The sequence below is a fragment of the Megascapheus bottae genome, chromosome 10, assembly GCF_031878675.1.
Source record: "Megascapheus bottae isolate mThoBot1 chromosome 10, mThoBot2.hap1, whole genome shotgun sequence".
In the NCBI taxonomy this organism is placed as follows: domain Eukaryota; kingdom Metazoa; phylum Chordata; class Mammalia; order Rodentia; family Geomyidae; genus Megascapheus; species Megascapheus bottae.
The window spans coordinates 39,942,254-39,954,440 of record NC_143518.1 but is presented as its reverse complement, the minus strand read 5'-3'; the positions used below and the strand labels follow the sequence as shown (position 1 = coordinate 39,954,440).

The 12,187-nt window shown below is 47.4% G+C and overlaps 2 protein-coding genes across 4 annotated transcripts in view; both read right to left on the bottom strand.

The window, feature by feature from the left end:
- Window positions 1-3,137: 3,137 nt before the first annotated feature.
- Window positions 3,138-12,187, bottom strand: part of LOC150058223 (protein S100-A8-like) — a 49,142-nt gene continuing 40,092 nt past the window's right edge. The window contains exons 1-3 of one of the 2 annotated variants that reach the window (XM_090340974.1): window positions 4,089-4,108; window positions 3,494-3,655; window positions 3,138-3,341 (exon numbers count right to left, since the gene is read on the bottom strand). In XM_090340974.1, the coding sequence (XP_090197100.1) occupies window positions 3,213-3,341; window positions 3,494-3,634 (270 nt within the window). In that variant the 5' untranslated portion in view covers window positions 3,635-3,655; window positions 4,089-4,108 and the 3' untranslated portion in view covers window positions 3,138-3,212. Of the gene's footprint in view, window positions 3,342-3,493; window positions 3,656-4,088; window positions 4,109-12,187 lie in introns of those variants that run through there. The other variant, XM_090340975.1, reaches the window with a different exon arrangement.
- Window positions 8,916-12,187, bottom strand: part of LOC150058222 (protein S100-A15A) — a 43,365-nt gene continuing 40,093 nt past the window's right edge. For both annotated transcript variants that reach the window (XM_090340971.1, XM_090340972.1), the window contains 2 exons: window positions 11,588-11,813; window positions 8,916-9,731 (listed from right to left, as the gene is read on the bottom strand). In XM_090340971.1, coding sequence (XP_090197097.1) covers window positions 9,555-9,731; window positions 11,588-11,737 — 327 coding nt within the window. In that variant the 5' untranslated portion in view covers window positions 11,738-11,813 and the 3' untranslated portion in view covers window positions 8,916-9,554. The remainder of the gene's footprint in view (window positions 9,732-11,587; window positions 11,814-12,187) is intronic.

The following is a 12,187-nucleotide window of genomic DNA, read 5'->3' as shown; positions in this document are numbered from 1 at the left end:
AGACAGACTTGACTGGGAATCATAGGTAAATTCAAAACTGCAGGTAAATTTCAAACTCCAATAGCTAAAAGTCCACAACCATTAACATATCACAGACAAGCGCAAAGAACAACGTTCATTGGTTCTTCCAAGCATCTAATTATCACACATGTTAATCGATGCCCAAAGCTTATATAGATAAAAATTCCTAGACATATCAGCAACTTTCTGCTCCTGGGACAACTCTAGCTCATCAAGATTTCTGTTTCTTTTCTTCTTACTTGAATAACTCTATACTTTCATGCCTATCCTTCATTGTCCACAGATTTCATTTCCTTAATTCCTGAAAACAAAGATCCTGGGAGTCAAGACCACCAGACAACACAAGGCAGGCAGCTTCAGAGCAGTATCAGTGGCAGGCAAGTATTGGTGAGACCCTACCAAAAGAGCTGCAACATGCTGAATGTTCTACCAGGTCATGAGCATCCAGCATCGCACCCCAAAAACAAAAAGACAAGAATCTAATTGGAAGAATATTCAAAACCATATAAAAACTCCAGAAAGAAATACAAAAATAAAAGTGCAATTCTTGGAGCTGGGAATATGACTTAGTGGTAGAGTGCTTGCCTAGCATGTATGAAGTCCTGGGTTCGATCCCTCAGTACCACATACATAGAAAAAGCCAGAAGTAGCACTGCAGCTCAAGTGGTAGAACACTAGCCTTGAGCACAGTGAGACTTCAGGAATAGAGCCAGGCCAAGAGTTCAAGGCCCACAACTAGCAAAAAAAAATGTAACTGTAACCCCTCTCTCTGTACATTACCCCAACAATAAAAAAATTTAAAAAATACAATTCTTTAGATATGATCCTTTCAACTTTTGACAAGATGCAAAAACAATGGCAGCTTTGGATTTGACACCTCAGCGAGGCTATAAAATCATATGACCCTGTCTAGCAAATAGATCTGAACAGTCTCTTCTCTACCTGTTGTAAGTTGTTAGTTAAATGAACTTTGCCAATTACTTTTCTTAAATGTCAGATAATAACAAGGAAGGAGCAAGATCTACTTTAGTTTAGACAATAGCATAAGATCAGAAACATTTTGTCTTTCTCCAAGTTTGAAATTATTTTCCTTTCACCCTGACACAGAGCTCATGCCCAGTAAGCACTGCTAACTCTCCCTCCCCTCTTCTGCTCATAAGAACTTAGATTGAATTGATCTGGACCCAAACAAAATGATTTGGTTCCCCAAGTAGAAAATGTCTTTCCCACTGGAACTAGTCCTTTTAGTTAGCTGCTAAAGACCAGTGATCTATGATCTAATTCCAGATTTTCTCTATGCCATTTTGGACAACAAAGCCAAGACCCTTTGGTGGAGAACCAGAAGGAAAAGCAACATTTCAGACAAAGTCATCCTCCTGAGGAAATCTCAGTGGCCAGATCTGCCTCTGTGGGTGAAGCAAGATCTCTTTTGTGGGCTCCAATGTTGCAGGAGGGTTCCTGCCCCAGTTGCTTCTTTCTCAACTTCCCACTGCCTTAGGGTGTTTTCATTTGTAGCTGGGGAAATAGGAAAACAAATCACCTTACTCTGAGCCACAAAACCAGACTGACTGTGCTTGGAGGTTCCTGTACTGCATGAAATGCTGTTTGTAAGTGATCTCTCCACCTCTTCCCCCACCCAGACCCTGACAGGGCTCTGAGGAACTTCCTTCCTTCTCCATTCTCTCCACCTGGGCCTCTTCCTCTGCCCAGCCATGAGCTCTGGAACCAACTCTTGACAGCTCAGCACGAAGCCTGTCCTTCACAACCAGTGCCCCAGGACTCATGGTTGGACTCCACACGGCTCCTAACACCACCTTCCTCATGGCCCCTCTTATGGGCTCTGAGATAGCAGACTGGCTGAGCTTTCAGGTACAGGTAAACATTATCAATAACAGTAGTAACAGTAAATCTTCCCTCAAAGAATCTGTTACTAGCAAGTCTAACGTCCACCTTTAAGTAAAATGAAAGATACTAGGATATGTTACCCTTCGCCCCAACACACACACACACACACACACACACACACACACACACACACATCATCATCATCATCATCATCATCATCATCACCATCACCATCATCACTATCATCCCTCTCAATAGGTAACTGAGAAGCACAATCAAGGAGCTTGCTTTTTTGGTACATTATGAGGTATGTTTTCTACACTGTTTACTCTTAAATGAAGGTGGAAGGGTCAATAAATGAACCTAGAACCTTCTTGACCTTTTTCCTCTAGGTGACTTTGATGTCTGCTGCTCACACTCAGACTTTGTATTAGAGAAACTGATGGAAAGATGGCTGTGGTTCCACTCAGAAGTGACCTGTCTTTATTTTTGCATCACGGAGTGTGTCTCATGCTGCTGACTTAGGTGCAAGGCTAGCTTTGAGAAATGGAGAACACCATCCTTTAGCAACCCTGAGAAGGAAGTAATTCCCTCTCTGATCCTCCCTCTTATGCCAGCAGGAACCCTTGTCTGTATTCCAAAACTACATTCCCACTCCACTCTAGTTCCCACTCTGACTCTCTCGGCAGGCTTCCTGCCAACCATTTTCACTGATCTGCAGCTGATAATAAACTTGGCTGGTAATTAAGCCATTGTACAACAAGCGATTAAGCTATTCCCTCTTCCTGTTCATTTATGTTTTACTGTGATTTAAATCTACTACAAACAAAAAGCCTAGATTATAATCCCAAGTGGCTCATCTTGTTGGAAGCCAATTAACCCCAATAGGACTTCATTATGATGAAGGTTGCTGCTCCTGAACCCCCGGTGAAATGGCCAGCTGGTATGCTTGGCTTTCATAAAGCACTCTCTTTATCAACCCAAAGTTGAAGTTCTTCCCTTCAGCCCAGGATCCTGAGGTCCAATATACAATAAGGATCATCCCAGAGAGTGTTGAAGGTTCCTTGCTGTGTTTGTGCAGTGACAGTTCTGCAGTTTCCTAACATCACTGTTCCCAAATTACCCACTTAAGAAGCACTAGTAAAACAGCTCTGCTGTTGCAGACTTTAGACAGTGAACACCACACAGATTTATTCTGCCTTTGAGTTGTCCAGCCCTTCCTGTGCCCCCGGAGACTTACTCCACAAAAGAAAAGCAAGAGACGTAGAGTATGAGATGAGGTATTGATGACTTTATTATTTTGCAAGAACATGCCTGGGTGCCAATCTTCAAGCAGCCTGATTCTGCTATTTCTTGTGGCTCTCTTCATGGGCTGTCACACCCATCTTTATCATGAATATGAGGTATTCTTGGAAGTTGATTGCCCCATCTGAATTGACATCCAACTCTTTGAACCACGTCTCTGCATCCTTGTTCTGTGAAGTTTAAGGGAGGAAACGGCAGAGGGTAAAAGATCTCAGAGAAAACTGAGGCATGGCTATCTACAGAAGGCAATGCAGAGATTCCGAGGCACTAGGCATGGTTAGAACCAAGCAGAGAACCCCACACACGGCCAGCCCCTCCTCACCTTCACCAAGTGAGGAACCTCTGCTGTTATCAGTTTCTTCAGGTCATCCCTGTAGAGGGCATGGTAATTCCCCTGCTGCAGGGAGTATTGGTGGTAGACATCAATTAACCCGTTCAAAGCACGCTCCAGCTCAGTCAGCATGATGCCCAATGGTATGTCCACCTGAAAGGAAGAGCCACACGAGAATCCTGAGTAGAGGGTGGTGCAGAGTGAAACTAAAGGGCCACCAGACAGACTCTAGTAGTGGCTTTGACCTGTCCTGTACATAAAAATAACTAAACCAACAGGCGTCTAGCTCTCGTGGGAAGGAATGGGATAATATGGAAACAGGTATGGAAAGGGGCTCAGTACACACACACACACACACACACACACACACACACACACACACACACTTAGGAAATGAACGTGCCCTCAAGCCACTGCACAGTGCTACATGAACACTCCTTCCTCCTCGTCATCTCATTCTTCTTCTCTCTGAGCACCACAATCTTGGCAGCAGACCACCCTCTCTTCTCTAGAATAGTCCACTCTCCCAATACCTCCCCCCAAGAGAAACCTAAAGCAAAGGGCAGACCTGGACAGTCCCACTTACCAGGTGTCTCTGAAACAGAGTTAACAAAGGATGTACAGCACAGAGTGGCAGCTCCCTTTTATAGTGGAAGGCTTGGCCTCAGGCCATTCTGCAGCAGCACACCCTTGCAGAGTTACCACATCCCTGGTTTCCCAAACAGATGTGTGTGCCAATCACTGTGTAGACTGAACAACTCTGAGGGCTGGAAGGTGTAGAAGAGGAAGGTATTTTCTGGGCACCAGCTGGCAGAAGAGATAGGAGGGGGGTGTAGCACACACTCCTTTTCTGTACTCTACAAGCCCACCTCTTCAGAGCCCCACATCTGAGTCCTCTCTGGTGTTGCTGGTGCCACTCTGGTGCCTTTGGGGACCAGTCAATACATCTCCAAAATTGAAGCTGAATGCAGCATTTTGAATGCGTGCATATAAAAACATTCTCCCAGAGCTCTCATCAACTACCCAACAAGATCTAAAGATCTCAGGAAGACTAAGAAAGCTAGTTTCAGCTGCTGGCTTTTGGTCATGAAAGCCAGAGTGGTGCTATGGGAAATGTCTGGGGGATTCCTGAGGTCGTGGAGGGGATGTGTGTGGTCAAGGACTGGACCATTTCCTACTCTGCTATCCACAGCCACCATGACCATTCCACTCTGCGAGCTTGGGGGTGTTCTGGACTCAGAGGGACCAAGGCTGGTTCAAAGTCCCTCTGCTGTGCACAAGGCATCAAGCCACTGTCGGAACACAGCAGGGAATCTTCAGTGCTCTCAGGGATGATTAGTGTTGTATACTGGACCCCAGGATCCTAAGCTAGAGAGAAGGGCCCTGTCCTGATGTGAAAAAGGAGAGTTCTTCAGAGAAGCTAGACACACTTCACACGCAATAGGAGAAGAGGAGGTGACCACTTCCCCAAGATTTCAGAAGCACACACCCCCTTCCCAGCCACCACCCCTAACAAAATGTCCATTCCAATGAACACTTCCATGCTGAAGGTCTGTGGTGTGGTTTTTCCCATAGCACAATCCATTTCACATCCATGTTATCTTGTAAGAGCCTCGGAAAATGCCTGTTAGGAAGTCAGGACACGAACTTTCCTGTCAGGTGAGAAAACTTGAGTCTAGAAAGGCAAAGGGATTTACACTCCCCCAAGTTTCCCAGGGCAAATGTGTCCTTGTTAAGCTGAGTTCTAGAGCAAACGGCTCCGGAATGTGATCTAAGGAGAGCAGGACTTCTTCCTTCATGAAATCAACAGAAATTATCAACCCCGTCTTTCACCATACCTGGACCACCATCGCCTCCTTGTGGAAGTAAATGGAATTAGCCTGTCTCCTCACGTTCCAAAGCCTTGTGGATTCCCTTATACCATTTACTTTTTAGCTTTGTGACCTAAGGCTTCTTAGCCTCTCGGTGCATTGGGTATGTCAATTACTAGGCACATACTAAAATTAGAGTATTCTTCAAACCCATGGGATGAGAGGAAACACTTCTAAGTTGTGTTTCTGACAAGGAATTAATAGCCAGAATGTTAAAGAGCTTCAACAACTCCTTAACAATAAAACAACCCAACAAAAAAATGGACAAAGGATTTAAACAGACAAATCTCCAAAAATTACATACAACTGACCAATAGTTGTATAAACAGTACTTAACATCACGAGTCATTAGGGAAATACAAATCATTACCTGTTCTGTCAGTACTACTTTTTTTCTTTATTTTTTTTTGCCAGTCCTGAGGCTTGAACAGGTGCTGTTGTTAGGCTTTCTCAAGGCTAGAGCTCTACCACTTGAGCCACAGCACAATTTCCGGCATTTTTTCTATGTATGTGGTACCCAGGAATGAAACCCGGGTCTTCATGCATGCTAGAGGCAAGCACTTTACCACTACGCCCAACCCCGAGTCCTGACTTTTTGTTGTTGTTGTTGTTAAGCAGAAAACAACAAAGGCTGACAAAGTCATAGAGGAATTGAATGTCTGGTACACTGTTTCTGGGAATATAATATGGCTCAGCTTCTATTAAAAACAGCATGGTAATTCCTTGATAAACATTGATTTACCACAGAAAAGGCCAGAAGCACCGTTGTAGTTCAAGTGGTAGAGAGCAGACCTTGAGCACAAAGAGGTTCAGGGACAGTTCCCAGGCCCTGAGTTCAAACCCAGGCAAAAAAAAAAAAATTAAGTCACTACATGATCCAGTAATCCCACCTATAGATGTGTAGTCTGAATCCAAAGCAGGGTCTCAAAAAGATGTTTGTACACACAGGTCCATGTCAGCATTATTCACAATAACCAAAGGGGACACTGAGGCTCTGGCACCTACTGGGTAGCCTAGTGGTTGTGGAGGTATAAATGAGTGCAAAGTTGAATGGTTGGCCTTTCCCTTATCCAATGCAGTGATTCTCTTTTTCACATCTAATTACCTTAAATCATTTTTGGAAGAATGCACAATAAAATCCATTAACCGTCTAATATCCTTGACAAGCAGCGATTCAACCTCTAGAGTGGAAGCCAGCGGTCTTTCAACCAAATGATGTAACAAGTTTTCAACCAAAGGGCCAGAAGTGAGAGCTAGTGGTAAAGTGTTTGCCTAGCATACCTGAATCCCTGTGTTCAATGCCTCAGTTCCACATATAGAGAAAAAGCCAGAACTGGTACTGTGGCTAGAGCCCTATCCTTGAGAAAACTCAAGGACAGTGCCCAGACCCTGACCCTGAGTTCAAACCTCAGGACTGGCCAAAAAAAGAAGACATTTTCAACCAAGGCTCAGCCCCTAGCTCATACCTATTATGCTCTAGGTACCATTCTATTATGACCTGGCCATATACACCTTACCCAAACCTGCTAATCCTACTATGAAAAGTTGTATGCCTTCATTCAATATTCCCAGCAATCTTGTGGGGTGGGTGGTGTTACAGGCACAATTATCTCTATTTGACAGATGGGAGAATTGGGGCTCAAACATTACTTGAGGTCTTTCCCCAGGATCTTGAGTTTCTGCCATGAGTTATAGCTTCTAGCCAGCATCCCATGTATACTGATCAATGAAACCCTAAACTGTCACCATTCCCAAGTGTGGCCCCCACCCCTTGGAAAGACAGTCTTGGGGCTTCACAGAGAGCCAAGCCCCAAGTGGAACTGACCTCACAAATGTGGGTGACAAGAATTGGGTAAACATGCTGGGGAAAGGCAGAGCCTGTAATCAACCTTACGGACATGGGGCAATTTGGAGGAGAGGAACCTGGCCTCGTGTACAGGAAAAGGCTCAGTCCTCAGATCTGTGTCCCAATAGTTCTGGCCCAGCCCACCCTAAGGCTGAAGAAATGAAGACAGACAGAGAGAAGGGGTGAAGAAATTCCCCAGGAGGGAGCTTGAGGAAGACACAGAAGCCTTGGGCTTGTATCCTTGTGTAGAACCCAACACCTCACGGATGAGGGATAGGATGTACTCTCTTTGGCCTTGAGGAAGAGTGGGCTGAGGAATCCAGGCCCTTGTCACTGTGACAGAACCAAGATGTGACCAAGGAGCCCCCCAGGAGTTAGGTCAGGCCCCGGTCACTAGACGCCAGTCCTCACATCACCTTCTCGTATTCCTTCTTTAAACACCTGCTAAGGGGGCAGACTGCTGGTGCTGGGCCAGGTGCAGGCCAGGTAAAGGGACGCAGAATAAAGCTTAACCACCATAGAGAAGATAGGGGTAAGGCCCAAAATGAAGCAGGGTGCAGAATCCTACTCAAGAGAGCAATGCGATGGCTCTTGGTTTGTTTTTTCTTTTTTTCTTTTTTCTTAATCTTTATAGTTGTTCAAAGGGGTTTCAATTCAACATATCAGTTTATACATATATATATTTCACTTTATAGATATATATATATTGAATATTAGGACTACATCTCTTCATCCTATTGTTTTTTGTTTTCTGGTTTGTTTGTTTTTTTAATGTTGTCTCAGGCTAGAAATAGGGCTTAGTGGTAAAGTGCTTACTGACCATGCATGAAACTCTGGGTTCGATTCCTCAGTACCACATAAACAGAAAAAGCCAGAAATGGTGCTGTGGCTTGAGTGGTAGAGTGCTAGCCTTAAGTACAAGAAGCTCAGGCCCTGTGTTGAAGCCCCAGGAGCTAGATACATATTATATATATTCTCTCCCTCAGTAAATTCAGGACACCAGCTCCTAGACCCATCTCAAAATAGATCACCCACCAAAGGTCGGGTACATCAATGCCTGAAGGCAAAGGAAACCTTCTCAAGGGGGTTTGCCTCCAACTCCTGGAGTCCCAGGGAGGGAGGAAGGACCAGGGCACCATACCCAAGCCCAGGTCTCGGCTGGGAGGGGTCAGGGACCACAGCAGGGTTTTGAGTCATGAATAAGTCAGTCATCTATCATCAGGTTTTATTAGCAAAACAGACCCAACCCTGCCTCTTCCAGGAAGTCTTCCCTGGTAGACAGTTCCCAGGTTCTGCTCCTTGCTCTTCTCGTGACGGGTGACTACTCTTCCACCAGGCTGAGGTGTCAGCCTAGCCCTGTTTCTCTTTTTGACTCAGCACACACAAAACCCAGTGCACAGCCTTCCTTGGCTCACTGGTTCCCACAAAACCCAGTGCACAGCCTTCCTTGGCTCACTGGTTCCCACCCCGATACCTGTAATATCCATGCCAACTACCACCAAATCGATCACTAGTGCCTGAAACCTGGACCCCACTCTAGCTCCCTTTTCTCCCTCACTTTATCCCAGGTCTGAGATGTTCTCATTTCTCTCACATCTACTAACTGTTCAGCTTTCAGGATTTTCTGAGTCTGAGAACCAGGTGTGGTCAATAAACTGAGCATATGCGTTCTCTCCTTCGAGAACTTCTAGGTACATTTCTGTTGCTCCCAGATGCATGTGTGAGTCACCACTGCTGCTCCCTCTGTTTGAAATGCACCCCTCCTCCCTTTCCTCATCCCCTTGTAGAAGATCTCCTTCAAAACAGGAACACCTGCAAGATGAAGGTTCACGCACTGCACGGCTGCCCATGGGCTCTCCTCGGGTCCTGCATGTGTCAAATGAACAACTAGTAGCATGATCCTGAGGCCTGGCTTCCTTCTCAGAGGGTCACCTGACTGAGAAAAGAGCTGCCTTCTCACACACTGGAGCAGAGGGCAGGAGTTGGCTCCTCCCTCAGGCAGGCTCCTGGAAGCAGAGCTGTGCCTCCTCCACCAAACAAGGACACTTTGGATTCAAGGGCTGTTTCTCTCCCCTGACCCCACTCACATACACAATGGACTGAACCATCTCTTTCTGAACCATTAGGGGTTATCAGGAACCATGAGCTAACTAATACCAAAATCATTTATGAGATTGTTCATACATGTATGTACACACACACACACACACACACACACACACACACACACACACACACACACACACACACAGAGTTCCTGCTCAGCTGCCCATAGCCAGATCACATGTCCTCTGGGGCAAGCTGGGAGGGGGAGGGAAGGCCAGCTGCCCTTTCTCTAGTAGAGGTTGTGCTGGGCACAGTAGTGGGCGCACAGTTGCCGGTGGTACTGCAGGTGGTAGTCCTTCACCAGTTTGCCCAGGATGTAGAGGAACTCCTCGAAGCAGATCTGGTTGTCCTTGTTTTTGTCTGCTGCCCGGAACAACTCTGAGATGTAGTACGGCTCATTCCGGCCCTGAGGAATGGCAGAGGGTCGACCATCCCTGGAGGCATCCAGGGCCAACCGCCAGCCCCACCCTGTGCTGGGATGGGGGGGTTACAGGATACCACAGGCTGCAAAACCACTGGCAAGGTGCAGGTGTGGTGGGGGCCCCAGCCAGGGCCTGTAGTGGGCAAATATGGCACCATTCTAGGGATGCCCACAGATCCCTAGCAGCACGGAACAGCTGGCAACTCAGATGCACAGTCAATGGTTAGGGAGTTGGACTTTGCAACTATGCCACAGAGCACTGCCCTTCCTCCGGAGCTTCTCCAGGACAGGCTGTCCCTCACTCTGAGGCCAGCATGACTGCTGGGCCAGCATCAAGCAGGGGCATATATTTGCCGACAGTGGCATCTGCCTAGGCATTGTTTGTGGCATGCTGCCTGAGTCAATTACTCTGAGTGCAGAATGATGGGAAGGACAAAGCCCCACCACAGAACCGTCCACCATTCCATAGCAGGTGAGGCTGAGGACTGAGAATGGTAGAGGAGAAGAAAGGGGTATTTGAGGTGGAGCCTAGGGGTGAAGAAAGTCAAGGGTCCAAGCAGAACATAGGAATGGGAAAAGTGGAGACAAGGCAGGCCTGGCAGGGCTCTGAGTATGGCAGATGAAGCAGGTGATAACAAGGTTTGGCTGGCAGGCACGAGCATGCTACAACCCAGCTTGGAGGATTTAGAGGAAGGAACTCAATGTATCATGGTCTCTCTCCCCTCACCACCCACTACCTGCAATCTGATTGCTCCACAAAGCTGGACAACCAGAGAAGAGCCAGAGGCTTCCTGCCTTCAGCAGGCTGTCTCCACTGCCCCCCTGCCTTGCCCAACTCTCCCAGGTCTGCCACTTGTGCCCAAGTATCTGATCCTGAGGGCCCTATCCCCAAGGACCCTATCTCCAAAGGGGACCATAACTCCTTTAAGTGCCGAGCCTGGCAGCCTAGAAATAGCCCCATGAAGTTTTCCTCTGGAAAGGAGAGGGTTCCTAGAATCAGGATTCACTGCCCTTATTTCCCCTCTCTAGGCCCTCAGAGGCAGACTGTAGTAAGTGGAGGGTGCGACTGTCTCCTTTGCCCTTTCCCAAAGCTGGACAGTGGACACCAGGACTAACGCAAGGAAACCCATTCCTGGAATGTGTGGAACCGGACATTCTCTAGAGATAACAGCCCAGAGACACTGGAATGGGACAGAGGACAGAAGGCAGCACTGGCAGACTCTCAATGAGGACTTGCAGCCCCCACAGAGCCCAGTAATCCAGGCCTAGCCTAGTGACAGAGAAGATAGCCAGGCCCCAGTGGGTTGGTACCCAAACTGGGAGCTCAGAGCTGGGCCCACCTGACTGAGAAACTCTGGGGACAAGAGGTCAAAAGGGAGATTCGAGTTCTTATCCAGGCCCAGCCTGGGACCACCCCCACAGCATAATAGATGGCCTCCCACAGCCCCCAGGCAAAGGGGCAGAAAAGAACTGGAGTTCCAAAGCTGGGGAAAGTAGTTCTAGATTTGGGGCAAGATCATGATGAAATGAGCCTCTAAGAAGAAGGAAGGTGTGGGCCTGGATAGCCAGAAGAATTGCCAGCTTTTACATTAGGGGTAAATCTCAAGGATTAACAGAGAAGGAAGGCCAAGAAATCAGGCTGGGCAGAACCCTCCCTCCTCCCCCCCCCCCCACACACACATACACACTGCCTCTCTCCTCCCTCCTCTAAATTGGAGATTCTGGTGGAAGTCAGCTCCACCTACCTAATTACTCTCACCACCGACTTCCAACAATAACAAACTCCATGTGAGTATCCAGCCCCCTCTTCCTCCTCTGCCTTGATCTCAGACTCTACCCACCAATTTCTCCATGAAGCGGGGCACATTGTCCATGAGCAGGGCCTTCAGCTCCTCCAGGGACAGCGTCTCCAGGTCCCCTTCCCGGGCTGCATAGTGGTGGAAGCAATGGATGATTTGGAAGAGGGACTCCTCCACTGGCGTGTCAGACATGGCAGCTGGTTCCCCAGACAGGGTAGGGGTCGGTGTGAGGGATGAAGAGGTGGCACAGCTGGGGATAGTTGAGAATCTGAGACGAAAGAGTAATATCTGATCTGGACCAGTCTCTAGAGGAACACATGCTTCCTCCCAGAACTTTCCACCACATCCTGTACCCTGCTTCGGGGGCTTGTCTCCCATTCTGGCTGGCCCCCTGCCAACTTGACTCAAAGGCATTCCTTGGAGAAGCTTTCCTGCACAGTCTCGGGCCAGCTGTGTCTCGTCACTGGGACTGGGGCCTCCAGGATGCAAGAGCTGTGTCCACTCGCCCTCCATCCCATCTGCTAGGAAGACAAGCTAAAGACTCTGAAGTGACTTGATCTTTCTATCATTCACAATGGAAGTGTCGAAATCCCACTCCAGGATCCCCCCTGTCATTTTGGAAATGTTTTTCCTACGATAGAT